The sequence below is a fragment of the Budorcas taxicolor genome, chromosome 8 (genome assembly GCF_023091745.1).
Source record: "Budorcas taxicolor isolate Tak-1 chromosome 8, Takin1.1, whole genome shotgun sequence".
Classification (NCBI taxonomy): Eukaryota; Metazoa; Chordata; class Mammalia; order Artiodactyla; family Bovidae; genus Budorcas; species Budorcas taxicolor.
Window position 1 is genome coordinate 105,441,203 of NC_068917.1, and position 25,636 is coordinate 105,466,838.

Genomic DNA, 25,636 nt, shown 5'->3' on the forward strand with positions numbered 1-25,636 from the left:
TTTGTAGACTTTTTAATGACGGTCATTCTGGCTGGTGTGAGGTGGTAGGTACCTCATTGTAGTTTTGATTTGCATTTCTAAGGAGGAACCTTTTTTAGAAAGCTAATGTGTTCACTTTTGGTTGCCCTGTGCCTTTCTGCTGCGTGAGGGCTTTCTCGGGTTGCAGTACGCGGGCATCTCATTGCGGTTGTTTCTCGTATTTCAGAGCACAGGCTCTAGGCATGTGGGCTTCAGTAGTTGCGATGTTTGGGATGTAGGGCACAGGCTCAGAAGTTGTGGCACACGGGCCTAGTTGCCCACGGCATGTGAAATCATCCCAGATCAGGACTCGAACCTGTGTCCCTTACATTGGCAGGCAGGTTCTTATCCACTGTACCACCAGGGAAGTCCCTAAAGAGAAACTTTTTAAAGGCTCTGATTTGATGTTCCTCCTCACTGTCCCAGCTCACCTCTCGATTCCAGCCCCCTCGATACCTCTCCCTCCACCCCTCTTTTCTCCCTCCATGTTGATTTTCTGTATTTGGGGATATTTTCACCGTCAGGTCTTCCAGCATGTTCCTTCTGCCTGGAGTCTCACTTAACATCCAGCCTTGGTAACTCATCTTTCCAGTTTTATGCCACTTCTCCCGAGAATCCTTCTCTGCGCTCTTGGATTTGGGTTATATGCGCCCTTATGTTAGTGTTCATTATAAGATACATGACTGCCTGTTGTTCTGTCTGCTCCGCCCACTAGGTCAGACACTGGTGGGCCGGGAGCTGTCACAGGCTTGCTCTACCTCAGCACCTAGCATGGTGCTAGGACCCGAGAAGATGTGCCTTGAAGTTTTGGACCAGTCCATGCAGGGCATCAGTGATGATAACAGACTCCGAGCCCAAATGCTCTGAGATTTAAATGCATTCTCTAGCTTTAAGTTTTATCCTAGTCTGAGAATGCCATGTCTGAGTTCTAGAGAGAAGCTGACCAAAGAGACAGTGAGTCACACACTCATGCTATGAATGTTGATTTATTAGGAGGTGAGTCTTTTATTCACATAATTAAAAAAAAATAAGTACCTCAAAATGGTGTTAGCATATCTCCCCTCTCCTTTCACACCTCTCACTGTGGGAAGTACTATTGATGGAAAATATTCCTTTGAAGAAAGCCTTTTTGATAATTTCCTTCTTAAAACTACACTGACTTCAAATGCATGAGCCCTAGATCGCTCCCTTGTCATTCATGGCTAACAAGGCCTGAGGGAAGAAAGCTAAACTTTGTTTTCAAGGTTCTGTTTCAATTTTAAAAATACTGAATGATGTTCACTGTTGGCAGTTCTTTTGAAAATTCCCTTCCTCATCCCCCTCAGGTGGTTGACTGCCTTTGCATTCTCACACAGGACTCCTGGGTGACTAGTTACCATGGGTGGAGCCCCCAGAACATTCCTGGAAAAAAAAAAACTGGCTTCCATGTTGGGTATGGCTGTGCCTGTGCCCTCTGTATCTCCCTTGAAAGTTCGCACTCTACTGTCTGCAGAACCCAGCCTCTGCCTAATAGCAATGTCTGAAAGCTGAGAAAGTGTCTCCATCACCAGTTAAGTGCTTTCCGCCACCCACCCAGGACCCCTGAGCCACAGCAAGTCATTCTGAGGCCAACTCTGGCTGGAACTTGGGTTCACTGAGCAATGGATTGCTGTGGACACCAGTTCCTGGTCCCGTCCTTGGTCTTCAGAGGGAGTCTGGCCATTGCTGGTCTTTCTGGCTCCCGCAGATCAGCATCTTCATTTCTCTGTGATGTCTCCAGGCTGCAACCATGAGGCTTGCTTATAGGCCACGATGCTGTAAGAATTTACAACAGAGAATTACAGGGGAACAGCTGGAATCGGGAGGGAAGGTCTCTAGCCATCTCTCGGAGACTCTGTCCATTATGGCAGCAGAACCGCTGTACTCTCTGGAGGAAAGTGGCCCCAGAGAATTTCCCTCACTCCAGCCTCCTTCCTGTCCCGTAATATGGAGAGCCCTTTGCATCTGCATTTTCCCTTTCTTGGACCCTCTTTCCATCTCACTTCTCTCTGATGATGCACTCCCATGCGGACCTCAAGCTCAAGCTTCACTCATCCCAAGCGGAATTAGCTGCATCCCCTTCTGCCTTTGCATTGCCCTTTTCTCTCTTCCATAAATCATCACATTGTTTAAAAATACTGGGAGATGAGATGGACGCCTAGGAATGAAGAGCTGTATTGAAGTCTTGAATCTGTGTGACCTTTGGCGTGTCCTTCAGCCTCTGGTGTTCTTCTCCACTGTTTGAGCTCTAGGAACCCCAGGTTCTAAGCTGGAACACAGTTCTTCCTAATGGATGGACCACATCTGGAGCTAGTGGGTGGGGTGTGGGCAGAAATCCAAATCCTTCTAAGGAAAGGCTTTTTAGAAACTTCCAAACACAGATTTCCTACCTTCTGTGAGCGCCAGGGCTCTCCAGGGAGGAGCACTCACTATCCTTAAAGCTCACTGTATGACAGAGCTGGCGGGAGGCGAGTAGAGGCAGGCAGCCCAGGACCACGTGGACTGTTCCAGGCCCGACTCCACGGCTCACCCCAGTATGGTTGGTGAGTTATTTTAAAGCAGGACAGGAAAACTCTTCAAGATTAAGATTCGCTGCCCATTTGAGTAACCATCTCCTCCGCTTTAGAGTGTATTGCACGCCTGCATTGTGTCAACTTGATCCCCTTAGAAGACGCAGGAATTCCTACTTGCTGGGAAAGAAAAAAAAGAATTTCTTCCTGGTGCCAATAAGATAATTCCCTGGGAGATAACATTCCTTTCTCAATCTTGTAATAGGTCACAACTCACCACTCACCTTGTTGGACTACGTAAACTGTCAATATGTTGCTTTGGTTTGTCCCCGCCTGGTCCATCTTGGGAAATGTTTAAAAACTGAAGTATGTTCATTTATAATGTGTTTTTTTCAAGTGTACAGCAAAGTGATATATATATTCTTTTTTGGATTCTCTTCCATTATAGGTTAGTAGATATTGAGTTCCCTGTGCTATACAGTAGGCCCTTGTTTACCTATTTTATATGGCACCCCACTCCAGTACTCTTGCCTGGAAAATCCCATGGATGGAGGAGCCTGGTAGGCTGCAGTCCATGGGGTCGCGAAGAGTCAGACAGGACTGAGTGACTTCACTTTCACTTTTTACTTTCATGCATTGGAGAAGGAAATGGCAACCCACTCCAGTACTCTTGCCTAGAGAATCCCAGGGAGCCTGATGGGCTGCTGTGTATGGGGTCGCACAGAGTTGGACACGACTGAAGCGACTTAGCAGCAGCAGCAGCAGCAGCAGCAGCAGCAGTGTGTATATAGGAGAAGGAGATGGCAACCCACTCCAGTATTCTTGCCTGGAGAATCCCGTGGACAGAGGAGCCTGGTTGGGCTGCTGTCCATAGGGTCACACAGAGTCGGGCACAACTGAAGCGACTTAGCATGCATGCATGTGTGGGAGAAGGAAATGGCAGCCCACTCCAGTGTTCTTGCCTGGAGAATCCCAGGGACAGAGGAGCCTGGTGGGCTGCCGTCTATGGGGTCGCACAGAGTCGGACATGACTAAAGCAACTTAGGAGCAGCAGTGTGTATATGTTAATCCCAAACTCTTTTAATTTATCCCCCACCCCCTCCACAATACGTTGTCTCACAAACATAGAACTGTAACTGTGCCTTGGCGTCTTATAGGTAGAACAGTCCTCAGCGTTTCCTGAAATAGTCTCCCTCTGGGTTATAATCCTTGGATTAGCAGGACTAAAATTTTCTATTTCTTCCTTAGATTGACTGTTGATCAACTTTTGTTGATTATGGTGGTGGCCAACCCCTGACATGGCAGCCCAACAGGCAGCTCCTGGGTGGTCAGTAGTGCTGGCGTCACACCCTCTGTCAGATTGTTCTTTCATTAAAGACTTTGAGTATTTCTTATGCACTAAGCTCTCCCAAAGAAAGGCAATGCCAAAGAATGCTCAAACTACCACACAATTGCACTCATCTCACACGCTAGTAAAGTGATGCTCAAAATTCTCCAAGCCAGGCTTCAGCAGTACATGAACCATGAACTTCCTGATGTTCAAGCTGGTTTTAGAAAAGGCAGAGGAACCAGAGATCAAATTGCCAACATCCTCTGGATCATGGAAAAAGCAAGAGAGTTCCAGAAAAACATCTATTTCTGCTTTCTTGACTATGCCAAAGCCTTTGACTGTGTGGATCACAATCAACTGTGGAAAATTCTGAGAGAGATGGGAATACCAGACCACTTGACCTGCCTCTTGAGAAATCTGTATGCAGGTCAGGAAGCAACAGTCAGAACTGGACATGGAAAAACAGACTGGTTCCAAATAGGAAAAGGAGTACGTCAAGGCTGTATATTGTCACTCTGCTTATGTAACTTATATGCAGAGTGCATCCTGAGAAACGCTGGACTGGAAGAAACACAAGCTGGAATCAAGATTGCCGGGAGAAATATCAATAACCTCAGATATGCAGATGACACCACCCTTATGGCAGAAAGTGAAGAGGAGTTAAAAAGCCTCTTGATGAAAATGAAAGAGGAGAGTGAAAAAGTTGGCTTAAAGCTCAACATTCAGAAAACGAAGATCATGGCATCTGGTCCCATCACTTCATGGGAAATAGATGGGGAAACAGTGGAAACAGTGTCAGACTTTATTTTTGGGGGCTCCAAAATCACTGCAGATGTTGACTGCAGCCATGAACTTAAAAGATGCTTACTCCTGGGAAGAAAAGTTATGACCAACCTAGATAGCATATTCAAAAGCAGAGACATTACTTTGCCCACCAAGGTCCGTCTAGTCAAGGCTATGGTTTTTCCTGTGGTCCTGTATGGATGTGAGAGTTGGACTGTGAAGAAAACTGAGCGCTGAAGAATTGATGCTTTTGAACTGTGGTGTTGGAGAAGACTCTTGAGAGTCCCTTGGACTACAAGGAGATCCAACCAGTCCATTCTGAAGGAGATCAGCCCTGGGATTTCTTTGGAGGGAATGATTCTGAAGCTGAAACTCCAGTACCTTGGCCACCTCATGCGAAGAGTTGACTCATTGGAAAAGACTCTGATGCTGGGAGGGATTGGGGGTAGGAGGAGAAGAGGATGACAGAGGATGAGATGGCTGGATGGCATCACTGACTCAATGGACGTGAATCTGAGTGAACTCCAGGAGTTAGTGATGGACAGGGAGGCCTGGCATGCTGCAATTCATGGGGTCGCAAAGAGTCGGACACGACTGAGTGACTGAACTGAACTGAAGCTCTCTGCTGGACACAGCGTACAAGGTCACTCAAACAGGTGTGGTTTCTGCCCTCAGGGAGCCTATGGTCTAGTGAGCAAGCATGTAAAACTAATCACTAAGTAATCGTCAACTCTCATGCTCTGAAGGAAAAGTATAGGAAGCTAGGGGAGCATATCATAGAAGGATCTAACTTAGATTAGGAAGGAAATTTTCTCAAATCCTCTTTGAGAAAATGGTGTTCAAGTCAAGACCACATCTAGCTATATTAAGAAAGAGGTGTGAGGCGTCCAGCTTCTCAGTGGTAAAGAATCCACCTGCCAGTGCAGGAGACACAGGTTTGATCCCTGGTCTGGGAAGATCCCACATGCCAAGGAGCAACTTAGCCCATGAGCCACAACTACTGAAGCCCGCATGACCTAGAACCTGCACTCTGTGATGAGAGAGCCACCGCAGTGAAAAGCCCCTGCAGGAACGAAGACTCAGCCCAGCCAGGAAAAACGACATGTGGGTAAAGAAGGGGGAAGGGCATGAGGGGGAGGCTCCTGGGGCTGAAGTAGAGAGGGGAGCGTGGTGAGTGGCAGGAATAGCAGGCTGGAGAAGAGGGTGAGGCTGGGTTATGCAGGACCTGTGGTCCACTGTGAGACAGTGGTGCTCATCCTAAGAACCGTGGAAGCCAAGTACAGAGCTTTGAGCAGGAGATGATGTGAACTGGTGTCCACTCTAAGGAAGTTTCTCAGGCCACCTGGTAAAAAGAGGGTGGATGGACGTGGGGAGATTGGCTCAAGGGTGAAGTTGATCCCCCAAGTGATTTGGACTAGGGGTAGCAACAGTAGTTTGAGGCATATATTGGAGGTAGAATCAATGAGGCTTGATGGATGGGAGGTATGGGAAGATGAAGAAGCAGGAGGACTTTGGTGACCCTCAGATTTCTTTGCTGGCTGAGTGTGATGCCATTTAATGGGATGGGCAAGACTGGAGGGGAGCAGATGTTAGGAGGGTGTCAAGGATGCAAATTTGGAAACTGAGATGGTAATTTGAAATTTTGAAAATAATTTAGATTGCTTCGAGACTATGAAGTGACAAGACAACCCAGATCTGAGCCCCAAAGAATTCTTCCACCTGGAGGTTTGTGGAGAAGTCAGAGAGGTAGGAGAAACCCGGGAGAGGAGGTGTTAAGAAAGCCAAGTGACAAGTGCCTTCCAAGGAAGAAGTGACCCACAGTGTTGGGGGCCCCTGAGAACCGATGGGGAGGGGATGGCAGGGAGTCCAGTGTACTCGGCCGTGAGGAAGTCAGATCTCAGCGCGGCCCTGGAGGCATTGAACAGGGAAGTCAGTCTGGAGGGGGTTGAAAGTGAGTGGGAAGTAAGCAGGTGCAGACCAGCACTGGACAACATGGCTGGGGCGAGGAGGAGGCGAGAGGGTGGCCAGCCACGTGTCAGTTCTGACAGGAAGAACTCAGGAGATGGAGTTGCTAAGTAGTACAAGTAAACTCTAAGGGGAGAAAAGGGGTGGCACCGTCAAATAGTGACTAAGAACCAACTGCCTGGGTTCAAATCCTGTCACTGCCCCTTATTAACTGTGTAACCTTTGGCAAGTTACATGACACCTTAGATTTTGTTTCTTCATCTGCAAAATGGGGATAAAATAGTAATTGCTTCAGAGGATTGTTTGAGAAGGCTAAAACATATGAAACATTCAAAGTAGTGCCTGGCACATAATCAAGGCTGTTTACATGTTTGCTAGTATTATCTTTGAGAGATTGAGGGAGGGGAACAGGATGGGTACAAAAGAACTCAGGCTTAGAGGTCTCCTTTGAAGAAGATGAGCCCATTCGCTTCTGATGGCATCTATGAACCACAAGACAGCAGCTGAGTACATGTGTGATGAGGGGTTGGGGGCTTGCGGATGGGCAGAATCAGACCGACATTCCCTCAGCATCTCCTGCTGCACATAAGGAAGAGTGAGGAGAGGGCAGGTTCTCATGGTGCCGTGAAGTTGGCTCAGTTCAGCACCAGGAAGGGCTGGGGCCACAGTCACTTATTGCAAATGAGCTGTTGGCAGCTGGGCCCAGGAACCTCTCCTCTCCACCTTCTGCCCTCCTCCACTCCCTGCTGTGACATGTCTTCCTGGGCTTTTCTGTCTTTGGAATGTAGCTCTTCTTTCTGCAGTTCGAGAGTTCTACTGGTCTTTCCTGTTGATCGTGCTTAATGATTGGTGGTGCAGCCTTGGCCGCTTGAAAGAATTTTTCAGGATTTTGTTCATTTAGTGACTTTGTGGAGAGAAAAGTACTAGAAACACTCCCTTTCTACCAAAGGTTCTCAACCTTGGTTATACATCCGAATAAACTGGAGAGCTTTAAAAAATTCCCATGCCCAGGCTATATCCCAGATCAACTGAGTTAGAATCTCCGCGGGTAGGATCCAGACAGTTGTAGTTTTGTAAATCTCTCCAAATGATTCCAATGTACAGCAGGCAAAGGAGGCTTTGTTAGCACGCAAGTCCCTCTACTGCTAAATGTCTCCAACAGAGGCATCTACTTGAGTGCCTCAATTCACGTAAGCATTACTACTTAGGATTGGTTCAAAATACTGACCCGGCTTCTGTGGTATAAGCTGAGGAAGATCCTGGGTATCTTAAAATTCCATGCACACAATGTAGGACTGGGCCCCAGTCCATTGGGGTGAGGTGTCCCCACCTGGGGGGAGAGCAGCCCACCTGCTTCACATGCCCCAAAGTCTCTTTAAAAAGGGAAAGCAATGCAACTGTAGAAAGGAGCCATTTATTGCATATTCTTATTGCTTTCATTTGTCTATTTATCTCTCTAGCTATGAGATATTAACTAGTCTAGTCAGACTTGTTTTCTTTTGTTGTTTTTTGTTGATCTGTTTAGGTCAAAGAGACTGTTTCAACCAATTGCCAATCAAACAGGACTTGGTAACTTCCAAGTAGCACAGTTATTAATCCGTTACTCACTTGGACAAAGAGCTGGCACTCCAGAGAAGTTTGCATTGTGGGTCAGGTCTAGCTAAGCCCAACCCATTCATCCAAGACTCTCATGAAAACAGGGGCACATGAAAAGGCCTAAGGGCTGGACAGTTTGAAAATGAAAACTGGCCAGAGACTACAGTGGTAATCAAGTCTGCTGTTTTGCACAAATTCTCTCAGCTGTTTGATCTTATTTTCTCAACTGTGAGATCAAAGAACCCTCATGATTGATGGCTTCTGTCTTAGGAAGCTCAACTTTCTATGCAAGCACATCAAGCTATACAATGTGATGCGAGAATCCAAAGGCGGCCCTTTTCACCATCCACTTCCCACTTTTTCCAACCTACCTTTAGCTTTTCCCAACCTGCCTTTAGCTTTTGCCAGCCTGCCTTCAACTGTTCTACTCTGCAGCCTAGAACGCCACCATTAATGATATGGAGGGCTCCAGTGTACTACCAAGCAGATCCCTTTAAAATGCAAAGCCATATCATGTCCTTTGTATCTTATTGTGAATATCATTACTGTGTTCCTTTCTCCTCTGGTGGGATTGATACAAGTGTGAGAAAAGGGCCTAAACAGACCAAAGCTCGGCTGTCTAATATGTAGCCACTAGTTACACTGGCTTCTGAACTCCTCCATTCAAATGGAGTCCAAGTTGAGATGTGCTGTCAGTATAAAATATACCGGATTTCAAAGACTTAATTCAAAAGAACTCATTGATTTTGTAGGTTGATTACAAAGATATTTTGGAGCTATTGGGCCAAATCAAATATATTATTAAAATTATTTCACCTGTTACTCGTGTTTAAACGTGGCTACTAGAAAATTTAAAATTATATAATATGGCTTGTGCTTGTGGTTTTGTATTTCTTTTGAATGGGGCTGGTTGAAGACCAGACTATTTCATGTGGTCTATATTGGTGATAACCTCAGCTGGCAACTCTCCCCACGGGCCTTTGTATCTCCAGCCTTCCTCCTGCCTGTTATCTCCCAGAATGTAAGCACTCTTGTTTTACAAATGAGACAATTTCCCCAGAGAGGTCAGAGGAATTACCCATGTCCTGCAGGGGTGCTCAAAGCCCTCCCAAGATACAGAGAAGAAAGAATACTTGAAAGTGAGGCTGAATGACTGTCACCTAAAGGAGACTCAACAAGGTCTGGGTGGTTCGAGAGGGTTTCTTATCCCAGCCTCTGATTACAAGAAAGTATATGAGGCTCCTATTACAAAACTGCCAGGAAGTGAGCCAGCATGTTGAGGCCCTCTGTTTATTACTTACGACTTTAGGGAATTCCCAAATTACCATATTATTAGTTTAGGGGAACAGGAGAAGTTTTTCTTAGTGGGAGAGCCTACTCAGAACCCATTGTGTAAATGTGAAAAGTAAATATTTTATGATAATAGGCTGGAAATGCTCCAACAGTCCTTGACCTCAGCCCCAGCCCAAAGAGCAGGAACTGCTCCTGTCTTACCCAATCGGTAGGATTGCCAGGAAGGAGAGAAAAGAGGAGAGCGCAAAGCAGGTGCCGATGAACTTCTCCATGGTGAGCTGATAGATCTTGTTGTACAGCGTGGATGTCACCACCCCAGTCAGCGTCAGGGACAGCTGCAGGATGACGAACACCTTTCCTGTGGAAGGGACCGAGGTTACCAAGGTTACTGGGCTGTCCCTCCGTGTTCCCTGATAGCTGAGTCTCTGGGAGGCTCTCGGGAGCCCCCTCCCCTTCCCTGACTCCCTCTGTGTTCCCGGCGCATGTTGCCAGGATTCTGGTTCATCCGCTTGGCTCCCCCACGGCCCGTGGGTGGCAGTGTTCTCCTTTGTGACTTTCCCAGTCTCTCCCCTGCTCCTGCTTCTACCCCTTCCGCCCTGGATGGACACTGGTGTGTGCCCAGTGTCTTCAAGGCTGCTGCTGGAGCTCTCTCCTGTGCCTTCTGTCAGTCCAAACCCTGTGCCTCAAACCAAGTGGCTCTGAAACCTCTCAGATTCCTTTCACTCACCATAAGAGGAGCCCTTGATGAGTTTGGACATTGCTGATCGGATGGTTGTGACAGGGATGAGAGCGAACAGCATGATGGCCCGAGCTGGAAAAGAAGCACATGAGAACACTCCTCACTGGAGCCCGGCCTCGGCCAAAGTGTAAATCAGAATAACAGAAAAACCTCCCTTAGAAGCCGCCTCCCCAGCCCGCCCCAGGGCAGGCTGAGTCCCTGAGCTCTCGGATGGGCTGTAGATGCTGCAGACCCATCTTGAAGGTGGCAAGGCACCGGGGACGTGACAGGTGGTGAAGGGCGTCTTTATTGGCAGAGTTAAGTGGTTTCTAAGGAAATGGAGCTGATGTCACTCAAGTGACTTACAGCTCCTTGCCTCCCAGGAGGGAGGTGTCTGCCCTCACCCTACATCATCATCTCTGGGACACAGTCTCAGTAGCTTTGGCAAGCTGCATCCAGAAACGTGTGCCACTAACACAGCTGCTACACCCCGCTCTTTCTCTCTAGCCCTGTTCATCATCCTGATGTGGGTGTGTGTGGCGAGGGGGTGGGGTGGGGTGGGAGTGGCTAGAAGTGATGGGGAGGGAAGGGGAGAGGTTACTCAGGCTTGCACTTGGCCTGTTTAACTGGGAGCTTGCTAAAAGTAATCTAGCCATTTTGTGAGATGTTTTTCTGAGCCGTGTGACCTCAGTCAAAGGGTGGTCTCTGGGAATGGTGTAGAGTTGTTCCGTTAGCCACTGGCAAGTCACATGACTACTTAAATAAAATGAAAAGTTCCGTTCAAGTTGCACTAGCCACATTTTAAGGGCTTCATAGCCACACATGACTAATGGCTACTGTATTAGGCAGAAATGTTACAGAACATTTCTGTCACTCTAGAAAGTTCTATTAGAGCACTGGTCCAGAGTGCTCTGCTTGTGGTTGTCTGTGTCCTCAGAAACTTCATTCTGCTTCCTTGAGGGAATGTATTATATTGGTTGTGGAAGGCATTTATGGAGGATTTTTCTCTCTTTTTGAAAAGCCTGTGCTTGACCTGAAATGATTTTAATTAAAGGACCTTTTCAGCTGGATTACTTGAAAATGTTTTATCCCTTTAAAATCGGGGAGATAAACTCAACCCCATCTCTTCCACTCAGGGCCATCTTGAAGCCTCTCCTGACTCCTGGCACCACTGACCATCTCTCCCTTGACTTCCTAGAGCTACGGACCCTGCTTTGATTACATTTCAGTGGGCAACACAGGTAACACAATACAGCCAAACTCAAGTGCGCATAATCCTGTGTCCCTTGTACCTCCTAGGTAGCAGACCTGATCTCTGGTGCTGAGCTGTGACAGACCACAGCACCGCGGGTGTACACCCCATTACTTTAGGGGATCAGCAGTGTCCTCGTCCTGCCTCCCCAAGAATGCCAGACTCACCAATGTAGAACATGTATGTCTCTTTCACAAAAGCCAAGAGGAGGGCTCCTGACGCAAAGGAGACCATTCCGATCATGATCATGGTGGTGTCCTGGAAATAGCGGGAGAAGACCAGCACGCCCAGGAAGCTGGTGATGAAGATGGTGTACCCCGAAGCCATACCATAGCCCACCTGCACTTGGTTCCAACTCAGAGGCTCCCTCAGCACGAAAAGCGGCATCACATCCACTGTGCCCACCACTGCCAGGTCATAGATGATGGCGCCCACAAAGAGCAGGGCAATGATGATTTGTTTGGGCTTAGCCATTGCAGGAGGTGGAGGGGGCCCCGCCACATTCTGCTTGTCTGTCTGATCAGGATCCAGGGTGTCATACCTGCCGGCAGTGCCAGGCACTATATCCACGGCCTTGCAGGGCTTGGCCTTGGACTCGGGGACCTTCAGCATGAACAGGCTGTACAAAAGGGCACAGGTGGCACAGCTTACACTGCAGGCGGTCAGCACCAGGCCCTGCTTGGAGTGCCCGACCATCTGCTTGAAGAGATGTCCCGAGACCATGCTCCCGCAGAACCCCGCCAAGCCCAGAATCAGGTCAATCACAATGAGGCGCAGGGAGCGGCGGCCCTCGGAGGAGCTGAGGGATCCCAGGGCCATGACCCCCGACCAGAAGGCAGAGAAGCCGCCGCACAGTCCGGTCAGCGCGGCCCCTGTGTACAGCATCTCCACGGGCCAGTCCAGCAGCACTTTGAGCAGCAGCACGAGGCGGGAGAGCAGGAAGCCCAGCAGGGGCACGCAGATGGAGACCTTGCGGTGGTAGCGGTCGCTGAGCCAGCCCAGCCCGTAGGCCGACAGCAGGGGCGTCAGGCCCATCACCAGCTGGTAGATGATGTAGAAATTGGAGATGGCCCTCTGCTGTTCGTCCTCGAGAGCCCCCCGGGGCGACGGGCTGGAACTGTGATTGGAGAAGGTCCCGACTCCGAAGGACGCTTTCACCACGAGGAGCAACCCCGCGTCGTAGAGGGAGGTGGCCACCTGCGTGGAGGCCACCACAGGCTCGATCCAGGTCCACACCTGGAGGCGAGGCAGGGGGCCCCTCCACGGCCAGATGCTCCCCTGGCACATGATAGGGCCTCTGATAGGGGGATGGAGGGGCTGGCCGGCTGGCGCTGCGGCTGCTATTCCCGAGGACTGGGGCTCCGGGTTCGCGCAGGAACCGGGTGAGCTGAGCTGAACCCGAGCACAGGGCGCAAGTGACAGCAGCCAGCCCTGCGGGCCGGTGACCTCCCGGACCGCGGCCACTCCTCCCCGGACCAAAAAAGGCCACGCTCCGCCCCCGCCGGGGGAGCAGGACTGGCCGCGGCCCAGGGAAGCCACGCGTCTGGGGAGCGCACAGCGAGTCCCGGTCGCGTCACGCTGCTCTGATCCGCGCAGGTAGCTGGGCGCTCTCTCCCCTGGGACTTGCCCAGGCCTGGCTTGAGTCCCCCGGGCAGGAAGCAAAATTCTGGCCCTGGAAGGCAGTTTGGAGTAAGCAGTGGGGTGCCTAGGAATCTGCCTGGGATCAGTGGAGGGGAAGGACAGTGAGGTTTTATTTAAGCAACGGGGACCTACATGCTGTAGGGAGCCCGGGTAGCGCCAGACTTCGAGAGAAACCAACCAACCCACCCTCAGGAGCGCTAATCTCTCTGATTTCAGACTTGTGCATAAATACCTAGCCGCGGGATTGCTGGGTCATAGGGTAGTTCTGCTTTCTTTTTTTTTTTTTTTTTGAGGAAACATCGTTTTCCATTGAAGCTGCCCCACTTTCCTTTCACAGCAACAGTGAGCAAGGGCTCCAGTGTCTCACAGCCTCCATCACCTCTATAGCTATTCCGGTATAGCCATCCTGAGAGGAATTAGATGATACCTCATTGTGGTTTTGATTTGCATTACCCTGACGATTAGAGTATCTTTTCATATGCATGTTGGCCATTTGTCTGTCTTCTTTGGAGAAATCTCTGTCCAAAGAACTTTTTTTTTTGGTCTAACTCCTTAGCAGATTTTTGTTTTATGGCTGAATTGTAGAAATTCGTACACATTTTGGAGATTAACTTCCTATATGGTGTGCATTATTTTCTCCTATTCTGTAAATTGCCTTTTGACTCTGTTGATTTTTTCTTTTGCTGTGCAAAAGCTTTTTAGTTTGATGTAGTCCCACTCGTTTATTTTTAGGTTCTTGAAGAGAGATTAGCACCCCTGTGCTCATTGTAGCACTATTCACAATAGCTAAGATATAGAAGCAACCTAAATGTGTATTAATGGATGAGTGGAAAAAGAGCATGTGGTATATAAATATAGCTGAATGTTATTTGGCCTTTAAGAAGAAGGTGGTCCAGTGGTTAAGAATCTGCCTTGCAATGCAGGGAATGAGGGTTCAGTCCCTGGTCAGATAACTAAGGAGGAGCAACTGAGCCTGCGTGTGCCACAAATAGTCTGGGTGCCGCAACAAGGATCTTGCATGACTCAGTGAAGAACCTGCATGCCGCAACTAAAATCCGATGCAGCTGATAAATAAATAAATATTTTTTAAAAAAGAAAGAAATCAAAATAAATAAATAAATAATAAAAAGAAAGAAATCCTGAGATTTGTGTCAACATGGATCGAACCTGAGGACATTATGCTAAGTGAAATAAGCCAGTTGTAGAAAGACAAATACTGCATGATTTCCCATGTGAGGTATCTAAAATTGTCAGAGTGGAACGGTGATTGCCAGGGATGGGGGTGGAGGGAAGAAGAAATGGGGAATTACTAATCAACAAGCATAAAGTTTCAGGTAAGCTAAATACAGAAGAAGCTCCAGAGATCTGCTGTACAGCGTTGTATTTATAGTCAATAACATTATACATGTAAAGGTTTGTTAAGAGAGGAGCTCTCATGTTAAGTATTCTTACCGTAATTAAAAAACAAACAAAAACCTCAGGAGAAGCTATGCTTAGCCCTTCTTCCGTGCCAAAGACCTCTCAGAGAAGAGTCCTGCTTTGAGCACCTGAATTAATGGGCCCAGAGCCACGACAGGACCCAGGCCAGCATAGGTCCCAGTCTGGAGGCTTTGGCCTCAAACCGCAGGACTGAGAAAGAGATGGGGAGGTGCTGTCAGCCCAGCATGTCCCTACAGATGCTAAACTGGACTCTGGCAGGGGCAGATTCCACAAAAACAGAGTCACCAGGATTATTTGCTTCTGAGTAAAGTCCCCAGGACCCTTTCTCTTTTCTTTGCAGTTCTTCTTCCATGTCATGGGCTCACTGCCTTGGATAGGTGGAGACGGGTTTCCCTGGCTGCCTTGCTTCCTGTACACACTCCTGCAAAGAGGACCAGGGCGATGGGTGGTGCAGGGGCAAAGGCACACCACAGACAGCAACGTTTCTTCTTCAGGATCATCCCCAGGGGTGGAAAGGCAGAACACTCCAGCTCTCTCCCTGTCTGCTTAACCCCGACGCAGCTCAGGCAAGCAGGAACCTGAAGTCATACAAGGGAGGATCAGATCTGCGCGGAGAGTTTATAAAGTCAAAAGGATAACGTACCTGTGGGAGTAGGGACTAAACTCTAAATGATTTCGTGTAGATGTGCACCCTTTAGACAGTTTTTAGATGAGCTATAATCTCTACCCCTCCCTGTGCTCAGGGCCCTGTGTCCAGGTCCAGTCAGCTCTGCCTTCTGCAAAGAGAACATCCCACCTCATCTCTCTTACAAGCCGGGCCGTCCCTCGAAACTCCCACACTGCCCTCTTGCACTCCGTCACGGAGGCCCACCTTGGGAGGTGCTGGTTTCACCCAACGCATGCCTGGCTCTCCCACTCCATTCTTAACCCTGTTCTTCCAGAGGCCACAACAAACAAAGCAATCCGACCAGCCTGTACCTGTAACGGGCAGAGGCTCCAGGGGATGGATAGCTTGGGGAGGAAGATGGTATTCACCCATCAGATATGGCCACCAGAAAACAGCCTGGACCAGATGGATCACTTTAGCAATTTAATCAAGAGGTCTGTCTTTTCTTGGGGCCACAGAGCCTGGAAGACAGCCCTAGAGGTCTGGGAGGGTCCATGAGGTCTCACTTCTTCCCATACTTTGTGAAACCAGGGAAATTTGAGGGGCCTCTGAGAGATTCATGCCCAGTCCAGGACACATTTAGTGGGAACTGTGTCATCATGGTGCTAGCCAGCCCTGGGACCTGAATTCTCTGACCCAGAAATGAACTATTATCAGGGCAATTGGCGCCTCTCCCAGTTTAGGCTACTGAGGTTAGCACTGTATCTTTCATCATGTCCCACTCCTCTCTCCATCTCTGAAGCAGGCTATAGCTAAGTGAATGCCTGGCTGTCCTGTGTAATCTAGGCTACCAGCAGGTATAGCCCTTAAGCCAAGTTGAGGCCTGACCCTGACACTTTAGTCTCTAGCACAAGGCTTGCATTATTCAACTGCAAAGGTTAAATTCTCATTTTTTTACATTGATAAAGTCACACTATTTGAGAAGAAAGGGACTTATAAAAAGGAGCAGCAACATTTACTGAGCCTGTATTATGTACTAAGCAATTTACAGGGGCTTCCCCATGGCTCAGCGGCAAAGAACCCATCTGCCAATGCAGGAGACGAGAGATGTGGGTTCAATCCCTGGGTTGGAGTAGGAAATAGCAACCCACCCCAGTACACTTGCCTTGGAAATCCCATGGACAGAGGAGCCTGGCCATCTACAGTCCATGGGGTCGCAGAGTCGGACTAAAGTGACTGAGCACGCCCAAAGCAATCTACAGGAATAAATTTCATCCCCCACCCCCCACGCCAAAAGTCTATAAACTAGTTTATCACCTCATTTTGTCAGAGGAGAAACAGGCCAGAGAGGTGAAGTTATTCACACAAGATCACACAGCTAGGAAGGTATAGGGGAAATATGGTGTCAGGGAATGTTATTTGAGGGCATCCTCCCAACCTGCGCAGGAATGCGGAGAAGGGCAGGAACGCGGAGAAGGGCAGGAACACTTAAGTCATAATGAAACCTTTCTTGATCAACAATGTATGAACAAATGGAGAGGACTCAGAGGGGTGGATGAAATGTATCGATTGAATGTGTATCCCAGGCACTTCTCAACCAAACAGGACATCTGTTTTCTCCACAGACGACCCCCAGATCAAGGAACAGTCAGTCTTTGTTTGGAAAATGCCTTGGGTTGTTTAGAAGGTGAAATCCCCAGGCCTGGGTTTCAGCTGTGGAGGAAGCACCAGAGAGTGGGTGGAGCCTCTGTGCCTGAGTCAGGACAGCAACTGCTTGCTGCTTTGGAGGGAGGGGGAGTGGTGGGGGGAGTGTAGAGGGGGTGGGGAGGAGGGGAGGTGGACAGGAGGTGTGGGGAAGTGAGAGTCCGGTCTGTTGAGAACAGGAACTCCCCTGTCAGGGAGGTCAGAGGAACTTTAAAAGAATAGGAAGGTCTAACAGGGCTTTAAAGAGCTTACAGTCTCTCCTGTGAATATAAATGTTTCCTGAGACCTCATCCACGCCTCCTTGGTTCTACAGAAAAGTCTACTCGTGAGCATATTGTATGAGTAGGATTTTTTACTTTGGTAGAAACTGGTGAAGGAGCTGTGATTCAAGTCTGGATGAACATAACTCCAGGCAGAAATCACATGAGCAGAAAGAGACCATAGAAACACCAGTCTCCCAAGGATTGGCTGTAATCTGGAATGGGCTTGTCACAGGCTGTGAACTGCGGGAGTTAAGCCATCTGACATTGACGGTCAAGGAGACCCTGGTGGCTGATGCAGCCTGCATTGATGGGAAAGGTGTTCTTGATTGCTGATGTTTTGGGGGCTGAGAAGAGCCTTTCCCCAAGACAATGCAAGTGAAAGAAAGACTGTGCCTTTCAAGACTTAACTATATGATGAACAAAGAGGACAAACTCATCCTAAGATACAGAGATAAATCTTGTCAATGACCATCCAAGAACTTTCTTTCTAGGGTTTCCCAATGGCTGGGCCATCTCTGCAAGTACCCAAGTACCTGTGCCTGAGCACAAACAATCCTATATAGCTGCACACAGGGAGAAGATATGCTAGTTATATGAATAAATAATTTCTCATAGTAAGTTAATACACTGGTATTCTGAATTCTCTGCCTTTCTCATTTAGTTAATGTGGGCCTCTTTTTGGGAAATGACTTCCCTCTTACGTGCTGATGAAATGAAGTTTTTTACTCTGTCAGGCTGAGAGCTAGGCCTTGACTATATTAGGTTATCAAAATAATGATTGCACTCCGTGGATCCCCTTGGGAAATTATTTCATTGGCCATTCCTCCTCTACGTGGCACTCTAACCAATTGGCGGCTCTGCCCAATTTTACAGATGAGAAAACTGAGACCTAGGGTAGTGAGTCATTTGCAGCCACACAGAGCTAGAATTCAAATCTTGATTTAACTTCAAAGTCTATGCTATTTTCACAATGTTCCACTTCTGATATAATTGAATAGAAGAGATACATTTTGAAAAGGCACGTATCTGTTGAACACTTTGTCAAGTACTGTGAGCCTGTTTCTATCTACGGTATTTTCAAACTCAGTGATTAACTAATTAATTCATTCATCATCGATCCATCATTTACAGCATTTTTGGAGGATCTGGACCACTATTTGGTACCAGGGAGGCAAACCGTTTGCCCTCAAGGATCTTTCAGTATGAAGAGTTGTCAACAGGCACTGTACTAACACTCCAAATTCTATTTTACACATGAAGTCACTGATGCCAGCCCACAACTCCTCTTTCAAAGATTCTGGCTTAATGAGGTTCCTCTCCACCCCAAGCTCATCTCCCAAACTGAATGGCCTGATGAAAAACCTGCTCAATAATTTAGAAGTAAGACATCTGTTTTTACTAGCCAGGACACACTGATTCTTCTTCTGATATTACACCCCATTTTCCCTCTGATGAACCATTCCAAGGGTAGATGAGACTCAGTTCTAGCCAGTCACAGCACTGAGTGCTTGTGATCACAGTGACTGGCTCATAGATGGAAATGCGACCCAAATTTGGACCAATAAGAATTGGCGCAGGACACTAGTTAGGGAAGAGACTCTCTGTTCATCTTAGACTGGTAAGGATGAAAGCTTGGAGTTGCTGGCAGCTGTTTTGCTCTCACTAAGGCAGAGCTTGCCTAAGATTGAACCCCTTATCAAGTACATCAGAGCTGAAAGATGGACAGTTAGACCCTGATGGCATCCTATGAGCTGTGCCTAACCTAAACTACCTCTTCATTTTTTGATAACAAAAGTTTCTGTTTTCTTCTTTCCCAATCCCAGTTTGATTTGGGTTTTTCACCAGCTACAAATGAAAAAGATTTGATGGAGCCAAGCACACGACTTCTCATCTCTTGTGACGTCTACCCTTCTTCAGCCACAAACTCCCTTGGATCCTGAGTCTGATCATCAGCTGTACCTGTACTACCTCTAAAGTCATGGAAGAGGTAATGGCAAACCACTCACCATTCTTGCCTTGAGAACGCCATGAAGAGTATGAAAAGGCAAAAAGATATGACACTGAAAGATAAACCCCCTGCCAGGCCGGTTAGGTGTCCAGTATGCTACTGGAGAAGAAGCGGAGAAATAGCTCCAGAAGGAATGAGAAGGCTGAGCCGAAGCAGAAAGGACACCCAGTTGTGGATGTGTCTGCTGGTGAAAGTAAAGTCCAATGCTGTAAAGGAAAATATTGCATAGGAACCTGAAATGTTAGGTCCATGAATCAAGGTAAACTGGAAGTGGTCAAACACAGAGATGGCAAGAGTGAACATCAATATTTGAAACTAAAATGGACAGGAGTGGGTGAATTTAATTCAGATGACCATTATATCTACTACGGTGGGCAAGAGCCCCTTAGAAGAAATGGAGTAGCCCTCATAGTCAACAAAGAGTCTGAAATGCAGTACCTGGCTACAATCTCAAAAATGACAGGGTGATCTTGGTTCCTTTCCAAGGCAAGCCATTCAAAATCACACTAATCCAAGTCTATGCCCCAACCACTAATGCTGAAGAAGCTGAAGCTGAATGGTTCTATGAAGACCTACAAGACCTTCTACAAGACCAAAAAAAAAAATGTCCTTTTCATCATAGAGGACTGTCAAGAGATACCTGGAGTATCTAGCCTGGATAACAGGCAAGTTTGGCCTTGGAGTACAAAATGAAACAGAGTAAAGGCTAACAGAGTTTGGCCAAGAGTACGCATTAGTCATAGAAAACACCCTCTTCCAACAACACAAGAGAGGACTCTACACATGGACATCACCAGATGGTCAATACCGAAACCAGACTGATTATATTCTTTGCAGCCAAAGATGGAATTCTGTACAGTCAGCAAAAATAAAACTGGGAGCTGACTGTGACTCAGATCATGAGCTCCTTATTGCAAAATTCAGACTTAAATTGAAGAAAGTAGGGAAAACCACTAGGCAAATCAGGTATGACCTAAATCAAATCCCTTATGATTATACAGTGGAAATGACAAATAGATTCAAGGGATTAGATCTCGTAGACAGAGTGCCTGAAGAACTATGGATGGAGGTTGATATCATTGTACAGGAGGTGGTGACCAAAACCATCCCCAAGAAAAAGAAATTCAAGAAGACAAAAATGGTTGTCTGAGAAGGCCTTACAAATAGCTGAGAAAACAAGAGAAGTAAAAGGAAAAAGAGAAAAGGAAAGATCAGCTCAGTTGAGTCACTCAGTTGTGTCCGACTCTTAGGACCCCATTAATCGCAGCATGCCAGGCCTCCCTGTCCATCAGCAACTCCCAGAGTTCACTCAAACTCACATCCATCAAGTCAGTGATGCCATCCAGCCACCTCATCCTCTGTTGTCCCCTTCTCCTCCTGCCCCCAATTCCTCCCAGCATCAGAGTCTTTTCCAATGAGTCAACTCTTCGCATGAGGTAGCCAAAGTACTGGAGTTTCAGCTTTAGCGTCAATCCTTCCAAAGAGCACCCAGGACTGATCTCCTTTAGAATGGACTGGTTGGATCTCCTTGTAGTCCAAGGGACTCTCAAGAGTCTTCTCCAACACCACAGTTCAAAAGCATCAGTTCTTCAGCGCTCAGCTTTCCTCAGTGTCCAACTCTCACAGCCATACATGACCACTGGAAAAACCATAGCCTTGACTAGACGGACCTTTGTCGGCAAAGTAATGTCTCTGCTTTCTAATAAGCTAAACCCATCTAAATGAAGATTTCCAAAGAATAGCAAGGAGAGATAAAAAAGACTTTTTAAGTGAACAATGCAAAGAAACTGAGAAAAACAATAGAATGGGAAAGACTAGTGGTCTCTTCAAGAAAATTAGAGATACCAAGGGAATAGTTCATGGAAAAATGGGCACAATAATGGACAGAAACAGTATGGACCTAATAGAAGCAGAAGATATTAAGAAGAGGTGGCAGGAATACATAGAAGAACTGTACAAAAAAGGTCTTAAGGACCCAGATAACCACAATGGTGTGACCATCCACCTTGAGCCAAACATCCTGGAGTGTGAAGTCAAGTGGGCCTTAGAAAGCATCACTACAAACAAAGTTAGTGGAGGTGGTGGAATTTCAGCTGACCTATTTCAAATCCTAAAAGATGATGCTATGAAAGTGTTGCACTCAATATGCCAGCAAATTTGGGTAACTCAGCAGTGGCCACAGGACTAGAAAAGGTCAGTTTTCATTTCAGTCCCAAAGAAGGACAATGCCAAAGAATGTTCAAACTACCCTACAATTGGACTCATTTCACATGCTAGCAAAGTAATATTCAAAATCCTTCAAGCGAGGCTTCAACAGTACACGAACTGAGAACTTCCAGATGTACAAGCTGGATTTAGAAAAGGCAAAGGAAACCAGAGATCAAATTGCCAACATCCATTGGATCATAGAGAAAGCAAGGGAATTCCAGAAAAACATCTACTTCTGCTTCATTGACTACGCCAAAGCCTTTGGCTGTGTGGATCACAACAAACTGTGAAAAATACTCAAAGATGTGGGAATACCAGATCACCTTATCAGTCTCCTGAGAAACCTGTATGCAGGCCAAGAAGCAACAGAACTGGACATGGAACAATGGACTGGTTCAAAATTGGGAAAGGAATACGTCAAGGCTGTATATTGTCACCCTGCTTATTTAACTTATGTGCAGAGTATATCATGCAAATACGAGGCTAGATGATGCACAAGCTGGAAACAAGATTGCCAGGGGAAGTATCAATAACCTTAGACATGCAAATACCACCACCCTAATGGCAGAAAGCAAAGAGGAACTAAAGAGCCTCTTGATGAAGGTGAAAGAGAAGTGTGAAAAAGCTGACTTAAACTCAGTATCCCAAAAACTAAGATCATGGCATCTGGTCCCATCATGTCATGACAAATAGATGGGGGATAAAATGGAAACAGTGTTAGACTTTATTTTCTTGGGCTCCAAAATCACCATGGATGGTTCCAGCAGCCATAAAATTAAAAGACACTTGATCCTTGGAAGGAAAGCTTTGACAAACCTAGACAGTGTATTAAAAAGCAGAGTGTCCATATAGTCAAAGTTATGGTTTTTCCAGTAGTCATGTATGGATGTGAGAGTTTGAGCTCTAAAGAAGGCTGAGTGCCAAAGAATTGATGCTTTCAAACTGGTGCTGGAGAAGACTCTTGAGAGTCCCTTAAATGGCAAGGAGATCAAACCAGTCAATCCTAAAGAATATCAACCCTGAATATTCATTGGAAGGACTGCTGCTGAATCTGAAGCTCCAATGCTTTGGCCACCTGATGCAAAGAGTTGACTCATTGGAATAGACCCTGATGCTGGGAAAGATTGAAGGCAGGAGGAGAAGAGGGCAACAGAGGATGAGATGGTTGGATGACATCACTGACTCAATGGACATGAGTTTGAGCAAACTCTGGGAGATAGTGAAGGACAGGGAAGCCTGGCGTGCTGCCGTTCATGGGGTCGCAAAGATTCAGTCAAGACTGAGCAACTGAACAACAAAATTCTGACTACAGTCCCCTTTCCTGTGTTTCTTGTTCAGCTATTTCTACTTCAGGGTTTCCTTTATCAGGACCTGCTCACTCATACATTAATGTATGACTTTCCAAATCATTCCAAATCAATGTATGATTTTTCCTTCTTTCCCATCTTAGATTTTATGGTACATCATTTTAGCAATACCCTTTTCCATATATCAAACTCTCTGGTTTTTCTATTTTTGCATGTCAACCCTGGATGAACCTGGTTATCTGCTGGCATTCAGGTAGCTGAGGACTTGCTGTAAATCTCACAATAAGGCAGATTTGAACTGTAAATTTATTGATTCCAATCTCAAATGAGCCCTCTCAGCTATGCAGCAGTCCTATGATATTCCTCCAGTCAACTCTCACTCTTTCATCCTCCAAAATTACAAGTTCAGAACTTTGCCATGCCCCTCAAACTTTATTTTCCATTTTACTTCTAGACAGTCCATTCAAACTTTTCAACTCTGCAATTTTCTATCTTCAGCTCTGTCACAAAATGGATTTTCTGAAGTCATTGATTCCATGTCATTAAATCTAATGGACATTTTCTTTCCTCAGCCTACTTTACTGAGCAGCCATGGAGAGTTTTGCCCTCTCTTTTAAACCTTTGAGAGTTTATGCTCTTGCTTTGCCTATACCACACTTCCTGGTTTATCTCCTTTCTCTATAACCACTCTTTTCTTTCACCTTTGGAGATTCAAACCCTAACCAGTCTTTAAAAGTTAAAATTCCTTGTAAGTTGGTGCAGCCACTATAGAAAACAGTATAGAGACTCCTCAGAAACTATATAGAAACTAGCTTCTATAGTATAGAAAACTAAATATAGAATTATGATATGATCCGCATATATCCAGACAGAACTATAATTTTAAAAAATACATGCACCTCTATGTCCATAACTTTATTCACAATAGCCAAGACATGGAAACAATCTAAACACCCATTGATGGATGAATGGATAAAGAAGATGCGGTACCTATATGCAATGGAATATTACTCAGCCACAAAAACATGAAATAATGCCATTTGCAGCATGGACCTAGGGATTATCATAATAAGTGAAGTCAGTCAGAGAAAGACATATACCACTGGATATCACATATATGTGGAATCTAAACTATGACACAAATGAATCTAATCTATGAAATAGAAGGAATCACCGAGAATAGACTGGTGATTGCCAAAGTGGAGGAGGTTGGAGGAGGGATGGAGTGGGATGTTGGGGTTGGCACATGCAAGCTTTTATATATAGACTGGATTAAACAACAAGGTCTTGCTTTTTACACAGAGAACTATATGTAGTATTCTATGATGAACCATAATGGAAAAGAATGTAAAAATGAATATAAAGGTAAAATTCTTTATTGGTGCAGTCACAGGCTCTCATCTCAGTCTCTTCTCTAAACAATCTCACCTACACACATAGCTTTTTTTTTTAAATCTGTTATTTTAATTGGAGGCTAATTATGACATTGTGGTGGATTTTGCCATACACTGACATGAATCAGCCACAGGTGTACATGGTCCCCTATCCCGAACGGCCCTCCCACCTCCCTCCCCATCCCATCCCTCTGGGTTGTCCCAGTACACAGGCTTTGAGTGCCCTGTTTCATGCTTCAGACTTGCACTGGTCATCTATTTCACATATGGTAACATATAGGTTTCAATGCAATTCTCTCAAATCATCCCACCTTCACCTTCTCCCACAGAGTCCAAAAGTCTGTTCTTTATATCTATGTCTCTCATACTGTCTTACGTATAGGGTCATTGTTACCATCTTTCTAAATTCCAAATATGTGCATTAATATACTGTTATTAGTGTTATTCTTTCTGATTTACTTTACTCTGTGTAATAGGCTCCAGTTTCATCCACCTCATTAGAACTGATTCAAATGCGTTCTTTTTTAATAGCTGAGTAATATTCCATTGTGTATATGTACTACAGCTTTCTTATCTATTCATCTGCTGGTGGATATCTAAGTTGCTTCCATGTCCTGGCTATTGTAAACAGTGCTGTGATGAATACTGGGGTACACGTGTTTCTTTCAATTCTGGTTTCCTTGGTGTATATGCCCAGCAGTTGGATTGCTGGGTCATATGGCAGTTCTATTTCCAGGTTTTTAAGGAATCTCCACACTGTTCTCCATAGTGGCTGTACTAGTTTGCATTCCCACCAACAGTGTAAGAGGGTTTTCTTTTCTCCACACCCTCTCCAGCATTTATTGTTTGTAGACTTTTTGATAGCAATTATTCTGACTGGTGTGAGATGGTACCTCATTGTGGTTTTGATTTGCATTTCTCTGATAATGAGTGATGTTGAACATCTTTTCACATGTTTGCTAGCCATCTGTATGTCTTCTTTGGAGAAATGTCTGTTTAGTTCTTTGGCCCTACACATATAGCTTTAGGTACCATTTGTATATATCTGCCTGCAGTGCAGGAGACCCAAGTTCAATCCCTGGGTTGGGAAGATCCCCTGAAGAAAGGCACAGCAATCCTTTTCAGTATTTGTGCCTGGAGAAGCCCATGGACAGAGAAGCCTGGCATGCTACAGTCCACAGGGTCACAAAGAGGAAGACAGGATTGAGCAACTGACACTTCCATTTTCATATACAGATGACTCATTGCTTTGTCTCCAATCCAGACCCTTCTGAACTCCAGACCCACCTATCAACTCCCTGCTTGATATCTTTCTAATGTGTACAAGTCCATACTCATCGTTTCCTTCCCCCAGCCCCATTACAGCGTCCCCTGTTATTGTGAAAAGTGCTATCATCCATCCATCCAGATAATATGTTATAAAAATATCCTTGATATCTTTCTCTCTTGCCTTATTTATGCAGTTCTTCACCAAATCATCTTTTCTTAATCTCTTAAACATCTCCATGATCCATTGAGCTCTTTCCCTTTTGATATTAGCACCCTAGTTCAAAGTCTCATTATCTCTTGTTTAACCCACAC

The 25,636-nt window shown here is 46.2% G+C and overlaps 1 protein-coding gene across 1 annotated transcript; it reads right to left on the reverse strand.

Annotated features, from left to right (window-relative positions):
* Positions 1-1,754: 1,754 nt before the first annotated feature.
* On the reverse strand, positions 1,755-12,770 carry SLC46A2 (solute carrier family 46 member 2). The gene is made up of 4 exons (XM_052645367.1): positions 11,651-12,770; positions 10,241-10,324; positions 9,715-9,871; positions 1,755-1,812 (listed from the first exon to the last, which is right to left on the reverse strand). The coding sequence occupies exons 1-4, from the start codon at positions 12,768-12,770 to the stop codon at positions 1,755-1,757; spliced, it is 1,419 nt and encodes a 472-aa protein (XP_052501327.1).
* Between the last annotated feature and the right edge of the window lie 12,866 nt (positions 12,771-25,636).

Bases quoted from the DNA above. Each gene is read 5' to 3' on its own strand.
- SLC46A2 (XM_052645367.1), bottom strand. From the start codon at position 12,770: ATGTGCCAGGGGAGCATCTGGCCGTGGAGGGGCCCCCTGCCTCGCCTC. The intron at 10,325-11,650 runs GTGAGTCTGGCA...CTTCTTTTCCAG, and splicing joins GACATACATGTTCTACATTG to CTCGGGCCATCATGCTGTTC. The intron at 1,813-9,714 runs GTAAGACAGGAG...AAATTCTTACAG, and splicing joins CTGGCAATCCTACCGATTGG to CATCGTGGCCTATAAGCAAG.